The sequence below is a fragment of the Acanthochromis polyacanthus genome, chromosome 22 (genome assembly GCF_021347895.1).
Source record: "Acanthochromis polyacanthus isolate Apoly-LR-REF ecotype Palm Island chromosome 22, KAUST_Apoly_ChrSc, whole genome shotgun sequence".
NCBI lineage: Eukaryota > Metazoa > Chordata > Actinopteri > Pomacentridae > Acanthochromis > Acanthochromis polyacanthus.
In genome coordinates, this window is record NC_067134.1 from 28,081,603 (window position 1) to 28,097,909 (window position 16,307).

The window sequence follows — 16,307 nt, forward strand, 5'->3', positions numbered from 1 at the left end:
GATGACTCAATTTGAATTCAAAATTGGCAATAATGACTCAAAAAATGTCCAAAATAACTTGTAAAACAAGTTGAAATTAGTCCAAAATGACTCGAAACCTGTTCAAAACTACCCAAAATTTCCCAAAGCATGTTTAAAATCATACAAAATGACTCAAACTATGACCAAAAGTTGTTAAATCTTCTCGTAAATGACCCAGAAGAAGTCCCAAATAACCCTGAACAAGTCCCAAAAAACTCAAAATTTATTGACAGTCACTGAATTTGTCCAAACCAATTAAAAATTGCCAATAGTGACCAAAATCTGTCGAAAATAGCTTGTAAAACAAGTTAAAATTTGTCCAAAACTACTCCAGAAATATTTTTTTAAAAATCGCCCAAATTTGGCAAGAAAATTCTTAATATTTTTAAAAAATAAGTAAAAATCTAAAAAGAAATCCTAAAAATATATAAAGTGATTACATATATATCAGAAAAACTTCTCATATTTTCATTAAGAGCATTTATTAAAAAATCAACCCAAATCCAGTGAATTTCGCCAGATTTGGGTTGATTTTTTTTAAATGAATGTTCTTAAAGAAGCATTTTTTTTAACATTGCTTTTTTTCCCAAAAAATTTTTTCAAAAATTTCCCAAAAATATTGAAAATGTGGACATCAGAAGTTTCACTGTGAAAATATGTTTTTTTCCGCAGGACGACATGAGAGTGAAAGCAAAGACGATCTGATTGATCTTGACTTCTGCAGTTTACACAGCCAATGACTTGCGCTGTCAGTGTTATGAACCAGCGCACTGTGGCTACGCAGCCAATAGCGTTGAGCAAACATGATTTCAACCAATCGGGTTCTTGGGGGCGGGGTCACCATAGGTGTTTTTTTTTTTTTGTTATGTCTTTCCGTGCCGCCTGTTACTGTACCTTAGCGAGTACATAACACACTGTGGGGACTGCTGACCTCCGTGTAGCATGTGTCTGCCCCCAAGTTACAACACGTAGCGTGGAGCAGCAGGTCTAAAGACAGGGACAGAGGAAGGGAAGCCACCGTGTGAGACCGGGAGACCATGGAAAAAGTCACTAAAGATGCTAAGACTAACCCGGCAGCGACGGCGAGCCTTTTGTCCAAGGTGTTTTTCTGGTAAGTCGCCCCTGAATTTAAACTGTGTTAGCTTAGCGGGAGATTTTTATTTTTTTTTAAAAAGATGTTGAACCCGACCGTCCAGAAACGTGGGTTTGTTTTATTACTTCAGGGAGACACGGACCTTTCAGTGGTACAGTAAAACCTGGAAGTTAACAGGAACTAGAAGTGCTACTTGTGGGAGGGAGTTTGTTAAAATGTGACTTCACAGTTTGTTGTTTCAGTTTGATTAGAGGCTTTAATGAAGATCAGACGCTTCTGGTGCGTCTTTATGCTGCACTTTCCAACGCTGAATCATTTGGTTTCATCATCGCGGATTATTTGAAAAGTTCGGTCCAATGCATTATATAACAAGTCAAACAGTAGTTTTACTTATTATTAGTACATTTGGGGAATTAATGTTCGCCCTCAAATCAGCCATAAATAACACACCTGTGCTTTTTATGCATTAGAAACAAACTGCCTGATCCTGGGTCCACAGCTTCTGACCACTGTGACTAAAAATATGTTCTTGGAAAGTCAAAAGAAGCGCAGAGAAATGGCTCTGAACGGGCTTTAAATGACTACAAAGTGGCAGGTTGTACCCTCTTTGTGGTCTTGTGCCTTTCTTAGTTGTGTTTTTACAGCTCCATTTGATCAGCTCCACGTTTCTCTCTTCATGTCTAAAGTCATGTTCCTGGCTGCATTCTGCTCTAAAACACCTGTTTAAAATGGATTAATTAAATGATGAATAGATGCACTGTGCCTGTGTTTTTATCTTTACAACCTCGTCTTACACCTGTGTCCTCAGGTGGCTCAACCCGTTGTTCACCACTGGGCACAAGCGCCGGCTGGAGGAAGATGACATGTACGAAGTGCTGCCGGAGGACAGGTCGGACAGACTGGGGCAGGACCTGCAGAGGTACAGAGGTCTTTAACATCATCTGTCATTGTCTACATGTCCACAGACAGAAATGACGTATGAACTGTAGGTGCTGGAAACGACTGGCATCATAGAATCAGAATACTGCTTGTAGGAAGACTGAGTTCATTTCACTAATTAATTTGTGATGCCAACAGTTTTCAGTGTGTTTATTGTTGACTTGGTACCAGTTAAAATGATGCAGATGGCATACCCTCTCTGAGCCTGGCTTTGCTTCATTTTTTCCTTCCTGGTGAGTCGGAGTTATTTCTCCCCACTGTTGCCAAGCGCTTGTTCAAAGAGAATCCGAAGCTGGTCCTGAAGGATGACAACCTTGAGCTGCTCTGATCCAACAGGCCGCCACAGTCAAACATAATCAGATCTGAAAGGTCGTGGACTGTTTTTACGTGTCCGAGGGAACAGGAGTGTTGTTAGATGGCACACGCTGCGATTTGGTTCTGAATGAATACAGCTGAACTAAATGTAATTAAAATCAAGCTGTAGACCTCGAGTCGGTGTTTAAAAGTAAGGGTTTTCTTGGGTCGATCACATGAAGTTTAGAGCCGCTTTCCTTTGACAGTCGTTTCGTTTCCCACTGCTGGTTGCCTGAAAAACTCTCAAGCTGTGCTGTGTGTTGTTACTAGGGCAGCTGAGCTCTCATAACCCTGCAGCATAACTGCGTATTAAACAGACTTTAGTGATTTATTGCCTATTTTATTCTGTTTTGATATGTTTGAAAATGTAACCTCAAACACAGTATATGAAAATGCAGCCTTGACACTATCCATATATGTTAAAAGTAGTTCAGAACAAGCCGTCGTTTAACACTGTTGGCGTATCTCTTAATCATCTGTCAATAGATAACTCTAACAATCGCGTGTTTCTCAGTAGTGAACTGATATCACTTTACAGCCCATCTGCCGCTCACATCCCTACTACTCCCATTTCCAGACATGTTTTAGAAGATTCAAAACATTTTCAGACTAGTTTTCTTCCAAAGTTCCCTTGAAGAACCTTAGAAAATGTGCAGGGTCCTTCTTTCTCCTAAAATTTTAACATGAACTATTTGAGCAGAATATAAATGTAATGACACACTATGAATTTTACTGACACTTGTTAGGTCGTATGACTGTAAGGCCAAATATCCCCTAAATATGTAACTGTGACAGGCTTGAATATCCGTCTAAGTTATTTTACAATCAGAAACGCTGTGGGCTGGTTGTACCAATCAGATGTAACCTATTATTGGTGATGGGATCAGTGATCTGTGGAACATCTGGCCAAGTCACTTCCAGCTCCTTCCAAACATGATGATCAGAGAGCTTTAAGAGCATTTAAAATACAGTGACCTACCAACAGAAAGTCATGTTTGTCAGTGTGGTGCTTCAAAGTGTTTTTGGCCATTATAAAGTATTTGGAGACATTGTTCTTTGTTTTTACCAGACAGTTGTAATCCAGCATATATTTTATCTGTCATTGTCTTGTCTTTATGGCTGCTAAAAAAAGTAATGGGTGGATTAGACCAGAGGTTTCTAAACTTTTCTCTTCTTGCATTCGATCTGCACTCCCTCCATATGACACGTGTTTATCCCTTGTTTTATTTAAGTGATTTGTAAAGAGATTGAGGTTTTCAGTGGTTCAGGAAGAAGCATTACATGAATGTTTCTTGTTTTCTGCCGTGATTCCTGCAGTCAGCCAATCTCCAGACCAAAAAGTCGGACATATTTGACAGGCCATTAGCTTTTTCTGGGCTCTGAATCGACCGCTGGTGGAAAGTTAGCCGTCAGCAGACAGTAAAGGCAACGAGTTTGTGTTTTTCAGACTATTTGATAAACACAAAATGTCCATAGTCCTGTTTAGAAATTATATATACAGCGTGTCCCTAAAATCTGAGCACATTTATTTTATTTTTATTTTATTAGTTTATTTGAACAGGGACAGTGCACATTAATTAACATTTCTGTAAATGTACCAGTTTTAGCTATAAAGCTAATTTCCAACTGTAGTCTCTGGGCAGATGAAAATGTCACCATAGGAAATCTCATTAACTATATATTTTTTGCCTCCACAGATTAAATGTAGCTTTGTTGGACTGATTCGTCTAAGGATGGATGTATCAAAAGATAACAGATAAATTTAATGCAGGTCACCCAAACAGGATTCCACTTGACTTTTCTATTAGGGCTGGCCTGAATAGTGGTTTCTGGTCTCCGGATATTCGGGCCCTATTAAAGACGAATATCCGAAGATTCGTTCTGCCCCGTAACGTCCCGAATATTCCGATCCATTCGTCCAAACAGCGGAGGTCTTCAGCATCTTGTCTTGTGTTTATACAACAAAGTGAAGCGTGACGTCGGAGTCGGCAGCCAACCGGCCATTCGGGTGGTGGTAAAAAACACGAATGGATGAGCCGAACACGACGGGATGAGCCGAAGTGGGCCGAAGGCGAAGGGAAGAGACGAGCTCCGAATATTTTCGTCTGGGGGAAGGAAGGGGTGATCACATAGACATGTGTGTATATGTTTATGTGATCACATGACGGGATGAGCCGATATGAGCCGAAGGCGGAGGGAAGACAGTAGCACCGAATATTCGGATACCAAAATTAATATCTGGATACCGCCGTAGCGAACGAATATTGGGATATTCGGTCCAGCCCTATTTTCTACGGTGGTGAAGGTGGCTAAAAAGTTTAAAGAAATGGACAATGCCATGGACAAACCCTGTTCACGATGACCAAATGTATCAGCCGAAACTAAAGAACTGGTCTCTGCTAAAATTCATACGAGACCCAAAAAATCACTTTCCTAACCCGAACCCCATCTCTCCACATGTCCATCCTTCATGTCCACTGAGAAGCACCAGTTCAACTCTTTCTTCTTTCGACAAAGCCAAAACGACTATAGTTAATGAGATTTGTTAAGTGTCTGAACTTTAGGGACACCTTGTCCATTTTTACTGTCAGTTCTTATCAGTTTGCTGCTGATGAGATTGGTAAAAAGTCAAACATTTCCAACATTATCAAAAACTGCAGAGCACAGTACAGGTTGTGATGTTTTATGAATGGCAGCTGAAAACGGGCTACAAGGTAATGAGTAAATGTTTAAGTTTAGCTTTCTTACTTCCCTGGTCAGCTGTTATTCCGGTCATAAACTCTAACCGCACCACAAACACTGGGGAAAGTGAGAGGGAAAGCCGGATTTTATCACGTCTGTTTGTTCAGACACTGCTGTGAACAGCTTCAAAGTCCGTGTGCTGCAGAGGCTGGTTACTACTAACAGAACGGCTTATTATCTGCTGTTTACTTCTCTATGAAATTTGAATTTATCAGTGATCAAAAGGGCATGAAATACTGTCCTGAATGCAGCTCAGTTCCGCTTGTCATGAGTCACTATTTACTGCTTTGTTTGTTTATAATGTTGACATACACTTAGATTAGATCACTTTTGATCTGCTCTGTTAAAAAAGGAGCAAACCCTAACCCATCGAATTCGTTCACGGATAAGATAAGATAAGATAAGATAGACTTTATTGATCTCACAAAGGAGAAATTTACTGCTACAGGGCTCTTAGGAACAAAAAACAGAGGAGTGCAAAAGTCACGAAAGTGCAAGAACAAGATAATAAATATATGGATATAATGCACCACAGTGAAGCTAAATGTTCAAATGTGTTTCATCTGCACAAACTCTGGAGAACTGATTTTGTGGCAGTTTGTGTAATTTAATGCCTGATTGGATTGCACATGTCTGGTTTCATTTCTTCAGGGACTTTTTAAAGGAGAAGGCTGGTGATTCCTCGTCAAACTCAGCCATGCTCAGACCAAAGCCACTGATTACTGCATCCTACCAGCCGATACAAGCCTGAAATATTGTATGCCTCTGTGCTGTAGAGCTTCATTGTTGACCAGAAGCTTTCATTGAGTCAGACTGTTTGTACACACTCTGTAGTTCACTTTGACTCAGTTCCACGTACACTGTCCTTCTGTCGGAAATACTTACCCGAGCTAAAAATGTGGATAATCCGCGACTGAAAATAGTCCCCACCAAATGTAGTATTTCGTTCTGGCTGTTAAAAATGAATCTATACCTTTGTGGCATGTTTTCACCTGGTTTTAGTAGAAGCTCTGTGTTCCTACTGAGACATGAAAGAGGTTTAAAGTAATGAGAAATGGATCGACAATGTCGGTTTGGTGCGTTCATAGGACTTGTTGGCCTCGTGTGTTCATGGATCCAACAGTAAAACCTGAAATATTTGACCCTTGGCTATGAGGTAAATATTTGTTTGTGTGTTGCATCTAGCGTCAGTGTTTGAGAAATGTTCTAAGAAAGGTTTACACTGGTCACGGAGAGGGTTTTGTGCCATAGACTTCATTTTTACGTTAGTCACGCTCCTCTGTACATCAGCTCTAGAAACATATTTCAACAAGTAAGGAACGTTGGCCTATGGAATTGCCAATCGGCTGTAAAGAAGACAGAATGAATCCAAACTCTGGTTAATTGTTCCAATTTTCAAGTACTAGCCCTGATTAAAGGACCGGTCGATAGCTGGACTCTTCTCCTCTGTGGTTCCCTGGTGGTGGAAGGAGTTACCAAACTCTGTTCAATCTGCAGAATCCTTCTCAGTCTTTAAGAAAAGACCAAAACCCAGCTCTTCACCAAACGCCTTTATTCCAGTTCCCTCCCACGCTGCCTGTAGACACCACGGTTCTGTTATCACACTTGAACTCTTCTGCAGGTTGGTCTCTCCTGACTAGGTCCTTGCATGTGACACATCTACTCTCAGACGTACGTTGCTTTGGATAAAAGCGTCTGCTCCATAAAACTGTAGAATCACGCAATCATAACAGAACAATCGTTGCATGTTTTTCTCACAGATACTGGGATATTGAGTTCCAGAAAGCCACCAAAGAGATGCGGAAGCCGCGACTCACCAAAGCCATCATTCAGTGCTACTGGAAATCATATTCAGTGCTGGGATTGTTTACACTCATTGAGGTCAGTGTCATGTCCGTGCCAAGCTTTGGAAATAAGGTATAACCACTAAATCTGAAATGATCGAGATGACTGTGGTTATGTTGGAATGGCAGAAGAGTATAGAAAAGGAATCTAATGAAATGATCGACTGCTTATTTTCGTCTCTGCTCAACACTCAGTCGATCAGAAAATGAACATAATCGCTCTCTGCCGAGCTGTAACTGCTGTGTTGTGGGTCTCACCCGTCTTCACCTCCTTCTTGCCACATCAGGAGATAATTAAAGTGGTTCAGCCGGTCCTCCTGGGGAAGATGATCGAGTACTTTGAGAGTTACGACCCAGATAACATAACGGCCTTACATCAGACCCTGGGCTATGGAGCTGGGTTGTCCCTCTGCGCCATCGTCCTGGTGCTGCTCCATCACCTGTACTTCTTCCATGTGCAGAGGTCAGGCATGAAGATCAGAGTGGCCATGTGTCACATGATCTACAAGAAGGTGAGCAGGAGGGCTTAGTAACAGAACATAAGAGCACCAAAGGAAAACTCTGAACCTCGTGCTGCTCTGCCAAGTTCTGCCATGTAATCCTTTCAGAGGAAAAGCCATAAAAGTGATGAGTTCTGAATTAACTGTTTTGTTTTTTAGGCTCTGTGTCTGAGCAGTTCAGCCATGGGAAAGACCACCACAGGCCAGATTGTCAACCTGCTTTCCAATGATGTCAACAGGTTTGATGATGTAAGTGAAAAGAGAAAAAATAAAACTGACTGAGGCAAGGTCCAGCTACAGCACAAAGTAGATGACCATAACTTCATCGTCTGGGAATCTTCCATGTGACTAATTCTAGTTTACAGCCCGGTCTTATCTCCAGTATCAGCTCTCTTACACTTTAGATGCTTTTGCCTGTAAATATAAGAATACGTAAATGAAATGCATCTACAGATATGTGTCTATGAAGCATAAAAAACACGTGAAAGATTTGTTGAAGTGAGAAATAATTGCGTTGTAAGGCAGGATTGTTCAGATGGCATGACCCAAGCAAGACTTAGATAAAAGGTGGTTGTAGTGGGAAAAGAAATGTAAGTTTTCATTTGTTTTAAAGATGTACAAATGTACGAAAACGGGCTGAATTCTAGAGTCCTGTGACCAAAACGATCATTTGCCCATGTAGCTGTTGCATCTCACCACATCAACAGACTAAAAGGACATTTCTGACTTCATAATATAAAATGTGTCCGGTTACAGCGTCTCACGTCAACACCACCCTGACTGCATTCCCTCAGAGCAGCATGAGGCTCAGGCTTAATTACACTCTGAGCACCAAATCCAGTTTGTCTGACTGGAATGTTGAGTTTCGTTTTAATCAGTGGGGCAGATCCTGCTGTGGAAATTCTCTAGAAGGTATTTTATTTCTTGGCAGTGGGATGATAGTCACACCACCTCCCGCCCTGCTACTGCTGTGGATTAAAGCCCTCCGAGAGAAACTGTGGAAGGACTGGACTGCCTGTAAAGCTGCTGAATGTTGAGAGAAAAGTGGACATGCTTCTTCAGAGGAAACTTTCAGTGCTCACTGCATGACTCTGATGTGTTCCTGCTGATGCTACGGCTCCTTCATAGCGTGTTCTCTTCAACAGGTGACCATCTTCCTGCACTTCCTGTGGGTGGGGCCCCTCCAAGCAGCTGTAGTTGTGGGGCTGCTGTGGCTAGAGATTGGTCCTTCATGCTTGGCAGGCATGGTGGTCCTCATGATCCTGATGCCCGCCCAAACCATGGTTGGAAGACTCTTCTCAAAGTTCAGGTAAAACACACAGATTCAAAATATGAGAGCTGATACTTTAGCAGCTGACCTCTAATTAAGCATCTCCTCTGCTAGTTATTGTTGCACCACCTGTTGGTGTTCCATCTGAAGGTGGAGGGATTGGTGGACTAGGTCAGCTCTAACCATGTCTAAGAAGAACTCTAGAGCATAGCAGCATTTTGAACATCTGGAGGACAACTCAGCACATGTTTATGTCAGTATTGTGGACTGCTTTTAGTATTTATTTACCCACTGTTTTTAATCTTTAAAGTGGACTGTGCTTTGTTGAAACAGTGCGTGCTGCTTGGCTCATTATTCAGAGAAATCTGTGTGGTCGAGATATTTTATATCAGCAGTTCAAATAGTCCACAGTTCAGCTCTAACAGCATATGCAGCTTTATTTTATGTGCTCGAATGTCTTTTCCAGAGTTCTCTTGCATTTGCTGGGCAGTGTGGTTGAAATCATGGATGTGGATCAGGTGGTAGAGCGGGTCGTCCAATGATCGAAGGGTCGGCGGTTCGATTCCCGCTCTCGCCTAGTCATGTGCTGCATGCCGAAGTTTCCTTGGGCAAGATTCTGAACCCCGAATTGCCTACCAGTGACTGTTCCACTGGTGTATGAATGTATACTGACTGATGTTGCAGGTTGATTAGCAACCTGCACATTAGTGTGTGAATGTGTGTGTGTCTGGGTGAATGGGAGCAGTTGTTGTAAAAGCGCTTTGAGTACTCTGATGAGTAGAAAAGCGCTATATAAGAGCACGTCCATTTACCATTTACCATCACTGACACTCATGCAGGTGGAGTTTCTGACTTCCAGATAGTCTGTACAGAAAAAAGGAAGTCATGGTTGAATCCTCTTATTCAAAAGCTAAATCCAGTTTAACTGAGAATTCAGACTCTGTAGTTAGACTGTACAGTAGTGACGCCTTATAAATTTCATCTTTTACTGGCCTTTTTTTGCAAATTAAATGAGGATGGAGAATGATTCCAAACTGTATCGTCTCTCAATAATCACGTTTTTTCTCATTTCTAATCAACAACAAACTTTTAGGAAGACGATATTGGAAATACATGCCCCAAAGTAGAAATTGAACAGAAGTGAATACACCTGCGATCACTGAAGCAAACACCTGATTTCTGATTAGCTGAACTGCATGAACATGGCTGTAAAATGACCTCAGGTTTGGACCTTTAGCCTGTGTCTGTCTACATCTCAGAGACTTTCCAGAGTGAGTTAAAGTATCTGAATGTGATAAAAAATGTTGCATCTGTAATCGGTGGAGCTGCTTTGCTCATTGCGCTGCTTACGCAATCTGGCTCTATAAAGAGACGGTCACGTTCTTCAGGACTGATCAGGAGTTATCAGTGGAAATCAGAGTTTGTGAGTTGAAGGTTCAACATCAACCTCTGTGGATAGCATTCAAGGAAAACACCACTGCCTGCCGTTTGGTGCAGAACTGCAGCTTTGATGGATATTGACACACAACCTGTTTGTCACATGATGAAGCTGCTTGGTTCAGATGGAGTCCAGTGTGTTTGGTGTGAATCTGATCAGGAAGTTGGAGAGTGTTGGTGCTGCATGAGTGGAAAAGGTGTTTGTGTCGGTGGCTTTTATAGACGGGACCATGAATGACTAGCCGAGCCCTGCTAGATCCATGTTCTGAAGGCACAAGGGTCTAGGAACCCTCCACAGGGAGGGAGGCGGGCTAAAAGGTTGTCTTTCAAATCACTGCAGCAATTGGGTAGGTATACAACCAATCAGCGCAACGAATAGGCTCCTAGAGCGCCGGAAATCAGAGGATGCGGGAGTTCGGTGAAGCCTTATTTATACAGTCAATGGGTGAAGCTCAAGTATATTACAGACATGTTAACAGAAAGATTATTCAGAGTCGGTGCTAATGGAGCTCAACGACTGTTGTCGTTTTTGTTGTCGACCCTGGCAGAGAATTAAATTCATTGCCGTGGGTTGTCTAGCGCGGCTAGGCTAGTTGTTTCCGGTTGTTTCTGTCTGAATCGTCGCGCCTCTGTCGTCACTTAGTTACGCCCGCCTTCTGACTCTACACTTCATGGTGATTGGTCCGGCCAGTTTTAGGAGCATCCAACCTCGAGGCTTATGGAGGGTAACTAGACCCACCCTGGCAGAGAATTAAATTCGTTGCTGTGGGTTGTCTAGCGCGGCTAGGCTAATGAATGACTGTAGATAGACCAAAATAGTGGCTGATGAGATGAAGATGCAAGAACCTAAAGTCAGAGTTTTCAGTGTCACAAAGGTGACTGTCTTTTAACCTGCTAGATCCTTCTGGTGTCTGATGCTGAAATGATTCCTTGAGTTATTCGAATTTCTCGAGGCAAAATTCTTTGGATCAGGGCTTCGTTTAATTCCAGTAACCCCAGGTCACTAACTGGACCCAGACTTCATCCTGTAAAGACCAGGACCTATAATCACTAAATTATAAGGGGGTTTAGATTTGATGGGACGCTTTCTTTTTGAATTGATGCAGCTTTTCTAGTGTTTACGGCGTTCAGATCAGAGGCTGAACTCTGCTGGCAGATAGATAGATAGATAGATAGATAAATACTTTATTAATCCCAAAGGAAATTATACAATAGTCCGTTGCTCACATTCATAAACACAGAAATAGAAACAAAGTTAAAAAGTACAATTAAAAAGACAAATAGCAACAGCCATAATAAATAAATCCAACATTAAAAAAGTCAAGTGCAACTCCATAAGGTGCTTTAAAATTAAGGCACAGTTCAGGACCAGCATCAGTCTCTCCTGCTCCTCCCTGAAGTGGCTGCATTATACAGCCTGATGGCACGAGGGACGAAAGAGTTTTTAAGTCTTTCTGTGGAGCAGCTCAATGAAAGATACCTGGAGCTAACAGAACTCCTTTGCCCAGAGACCACAGGATTTAGGGGGTGGCTGTGATCGGAAAGGATCGCCCTGATCTGCTCCACCACCTTTTCCACAGAGTCCAGGCCGAGTCCAACCACAGAGCCAGCTTTCCTTATGAGCCTGTTCTGCCTCAGAGTATCCCTTTTCTTAGCGTTGCCCCCCCAGCACACAACAGCATAAAAAAGAACACTAGATACAACTGACTGATAGAACATGTACAATAACTTAGAACAGACTTTAAAGGACGCCAGCCTTCTTAAGAAATACTTCCTGCTCTGCGCCTTCTTGTACACAGCATCCATGTTTGCTGCCCAGCTCAGACTGTTGTCCAGCTGCAGCCCCAGATACTTGTAGGTGGAGACCACCTCCACCTCAGATCCACTGATGTTAATGTCTCAAAGATTAAGCCATGCAGTCTAAGTCCACACGGCCGGTACAGTGAAACTGCCAATGGCTCATTAAATCAGTTATTTGCACGTGTGTCATAAACTTTGTAGTGTCATAAACTTTTATAATCTTGTTGACACAGCCAGGCTTTCTTTGTGTCTAATTTGTGTCCAAATCAATGTGAAACTAATGTTACAGATTGAATACTCTCTGTAATGAATAATAATGATAAAAAGAAAAACATTCATGTGATTTCTGCATCACCATGTCTGGTTCCCATGGCTTTGGATTTTACTTGAATACCCTGTACTGTACTATATATGGACTATACACCACAGATTTCCATCCGTGTTCCACCAGGACAGTTATGTCTGTTGCGCAGCGTGCTCACTTCCAAGCATGAAATGTGATTCCTGGATCACGTATTGCATCTAAAATTATACATCAACCCACACCTAACATATCTGAACTTAATAATAAGGCAATAGTCCGTCTCGTCAGATCAATAATTTCGGACACTGAACACCCTCTTCATCACATGTTCCAGCTCCTCCCCTCTGGGCACAGATTTCGAGCACTAAGATGGCATTATGTCCGTTACAACAGAAGTTTTGTTCCATCAGCTATCGTCATCCTCAATAAGCCACCGCGCTGAACTTGAACTCTATTTTTGTGTTTCATATTGTGAATTTTGTCCTTGTATGTATGTTTTGATGTGTGACATGACAGCTTGTGGAAACAAATTTCCTTCGAGACAATAAAGAGCTCTATCTATCTATCTTAATCGCCAGAATAATCGATTATTTAAATGATGGATAGCTGCAGCCCTACTGTGGAGCTAACCTGGTCTAAAACAGTTTGTGTTCAGAGGTGGAGATTTAAATCTGCAAACCTGTTCAGTTGTGTGTTACTGGCAATAAATGAAGCTGTGCAGTTACAGTATCGTATCCGGTATGTCACAAAACCCGACATGATATTCATGAAACCGTATAAATCAGATTTTTTGTTTGGTCTTAATCTGCTGCCCAAGCCGTTTACACTGCTGGTACTGCAGCTGATAGAACACAGATTAGAAAACACATCATTCGTTTGCTATTTATTTCATTGAAAGTTCAGTCAGTAGCAGTAATTTCCCTTTGATTTGTCCATAAAATTCCGTTGATTTCCTACATTAAGGGACGGTGTTAAACCTGCATGTGCTTCAGTAAAATATGGTTGAACATATGAAAGTCAGTCAGAAACAAGCCGCTGCACTGGTCAGTAAAACACACTCATTAACATGCTCATCAGTATTCTACAGCATGCCTTTCCTGCATCATTTGAAGTAGCAGCACTTTGTAGTGTCACAAACTTTTATAATCTTGTTGCTCTCCACGATAAAATCCTGTTTACTGACAATCGTCTTCAGCGCCAACTTTTAACTGAATCTGAAACACTTTTGTGAACCCAGTTGTCTCTGACTGGGGCTTTAATTTTTACACAAAGACGGCCCGCTTATGTCGTAAACCCTGGTGGTAGAAGAACGTGTACTCATTTTTGTTGTGTACCGTTTGGATTCGTAGGCTTGGTAAAAGAAAAAAAGAAATGTGTAATAATCTTGTTTTGAATTTCCATGCTTTCCTTCGCAGGAGTCAGACGGCTGTTCACACCGACAGCAGAATCCGCATCATGAACGAAGTGGTGTCTGGAATCAGGATCATCAAGATGTATGCCTGGGAGAAACCCTTTGCTGCTCTGGTCTCTGATGTCAGGAGGTAAAAACATGGAAGGATGCTTAGATTTTCTCCACATTTTAATAATTGAAGAATTCTTTAACCCGTTGTGCTTCAGTGTCCCGCCCTCGGTACACTTTGAGATCTGCATAAACAATTTGCTAAATGTCTGAAACTGCAAACGTGATTATACAAACATTATACGCCGATGGAAAGCTTAGATTCTCATGAATCCGCCGGTATAAACCACTTTCAGATGTGATTACCACAGCGGGTGAGAAAAACACATTTGTCCGACAAACAACGAATATCCATCCATCCTTTCTCTGTACACGGCTTCAACGCACACAGCGTGACTCACATTTCCGGGTTCATTATTACACACAGATGAAAATATTCCACAGAAACGGCCATAATCCAACCTTTTACATCCAGATGACACAAGCCAGTAAACTATTTTGTCCAAAACATGTCCTGAAGTCGGTATAAAATCCACGAATCGGTCGTTTTCGAGGAAATGCACCTCGCGATGCGCGTCCAATATTCCCTGTACTTCTCATCATATTTTTATTTACAAATAGAATATTAGCGATTTTTTTGTACTGAAAATGGCTGGAATTGACTGAAGCTTGAAGGGTTAAAGAGATGTTGGCTCAGTATCAGAGCTTCTCTCTTCTGTCATGTTTTTATGCTTTTGTTCTTCGATGTGTTCAGAGTGTCTCAATCAGGGGAGTCAAACTCTTTTCAGTCCAGGTTCCACATTCACTCTAATTTGATCTCCAGTGCAGTAAAATCACAGCATAATAACCTAGAAATCACCACAACTCCACATTTTTCCTTTGTTTTGGTGCAAAAATGATCACATTTAAAGAATTGTCTTTTTACAGAACATTAAGAACAACCTGAAATCTCTCAAATCAAATAAGTTCAGTTTCATCAACATTCAGCCTCAGTTTATCATTTCCACATTACAACTTCCAGATCACAGAGTGTCTACAGAAGAACTAAACATTTAGTCTTAGATATTTGGAACTGAATGATCTAGTATTTTACTTTAAAACACAACAAACACAAGACAAAGTATTACAAAAATGAGTCAGAAAATGACAAAAAAGTTGAGACAAATGACAAAAGAACAATCTAGTATTTTACTTTATGATTGAAACGACTTGTCATGGTCTAGAAATGATTTTAAATTTATAGTTTTACTAATTTACAATCTGCAGTTAATGTCTTCTCTGTAATTTTTACACTTTGAGGGCCGGATTGGACCCTCTGGAGGACCACTTTTGGACCACGGGCCTCATGTTGGACACCCCTGATCTACAGTGTATCATAGTTAACATTTCCTTATTCAGGAGTATTTCTGTTGCTGTTATTGACTTTATTTAGTAATCTATGTACATGAATGTTTTACTGGGTATCCATCAGGTTACAAATTCACAGCGTTCATTTTGCTGTTAAAACAAATCGCTGATGCGTGACTCAAGTTTAGGACGAGCAGCTTTTCAGGGATGTTGATGCATTCATGATGGAAGATGCACATTATTCCAGTCATGTACAGTTGTGTTAACATGCTGTGATACGCTGCATTTCACCAGCAAGACAGGAAACGGAACGTTTTAGGATGGCAAACAGGAACAGGTTTAATAAACGGTTTCCTGAATGTTTTCTGTGGAAGAAAAAGCACGTGGCAGGTTTGTTTGGATGAGTAACAGAGTGTAAACAGTTTTTGTTGGTTTCCAAAATGAAGCCCAGAGTCAGTGCCATTTCGTGTTCTTGTGTACAGTGGAGCCAGGTTTTTAAATCGCATCCAGTCATCCTGACTTGTTCTTGGCCCTTAGCCTAATTAGTGTAGAACGACTACTATAAAGAATAAAACCTGGATACTTGGCTCAGACCTTCACAACTGTGCTGTAAAGAGAAGGAGAAAGTCCAGTTGTTGTTGTTGCTGTGAGCGGTTTATCTTAGTCAAAAAAACAGTTTAAGGTCGTGAGGTTCAAGAGACAGGTCTCTGGCACAGTATGTGAGGTTACCCTCCTTTGTTTTTTATGGTGTTTTTCAGGATTGTTCTGCATTTTCCAGCAGCATAAATAGCTTTTTCATAGCCACGAGAGATTCCCTCCAGCCGTTAAACGACATCCTACCATCAGTAAAATACTTTGTTCCAAGGTTTTACAACACTTGGGTATACATCATGGACCTGTCCTAAATTTACATCTTTACACCCCTTAACATGAGGCCATCCTCTCTTTAGCAAACATTCACAGTATCATCATTATTATAGTATTTTGCATAACTATATCTTAAATCAATAACATATTGTAATATAGACAGTTTTCCCACGTAGTAAATGAACTATTTTCACTATTGTGTGTACTCATAATGCAGATATAATTCTCTTATTGTTTTAGGTCATAATAATGGCTCATCAAGCCCGTCCTCGGCCCCCACAGCCCCACACATCATCCTTTCTCATTAACTGTCAGATACATCTTCAGTAT

The 16,307-nt window shown here is 41.2% G+C and overlaps 1 protein-coding gene across 10 annotated transcripts in view; it reads left to right on the forward strand.

Moving 5' to 3' along the window:
* Positions 1–891: 891 nt before the first annotated feature.
* The window catches only part of LOC110961692 (ATP-binding cassette sub-family C member 4-like), an 82,587-nt gene continuing 67,171 nt past the window's right edge, over positions 892–16,307 (forward strand). For all 10 annotated transcript variants that reach the window (XR_007939455.1, XR_007939451.1, XR_007939453.1 and 7 more), the window contains exons 1-7: positions 892–1,132; positions 1,923–2,033; positions 6,910–7,030; positions 7,281–7,505; positions 7,653–7,742; positions 8,639–8,802; positions 13,720–13,845. Coding sequence is in view for 2 of the 10 variants with exons in the window: in XM_051943290.1 (XP_051799250.1) it covers positions 1,059–1,132; positions 1,923–2,033; positions 6,910–7,030; positions 7,281–7,505; positions 7,653–7,742; positions 8,639–8,802; positions 13,720–13,845 (911 nt within the window). In the remaining 8 variants the exon portion in view is untranslated. The remainder of the gene's footprint in view (positions 1,133–1,922; positions 2,034–6,909; positions 7,031–7,280; positions 7,506–7,652; positions 7,743–8,638; positions 8,803–13,719; positions 13,846–16,307) is intronic.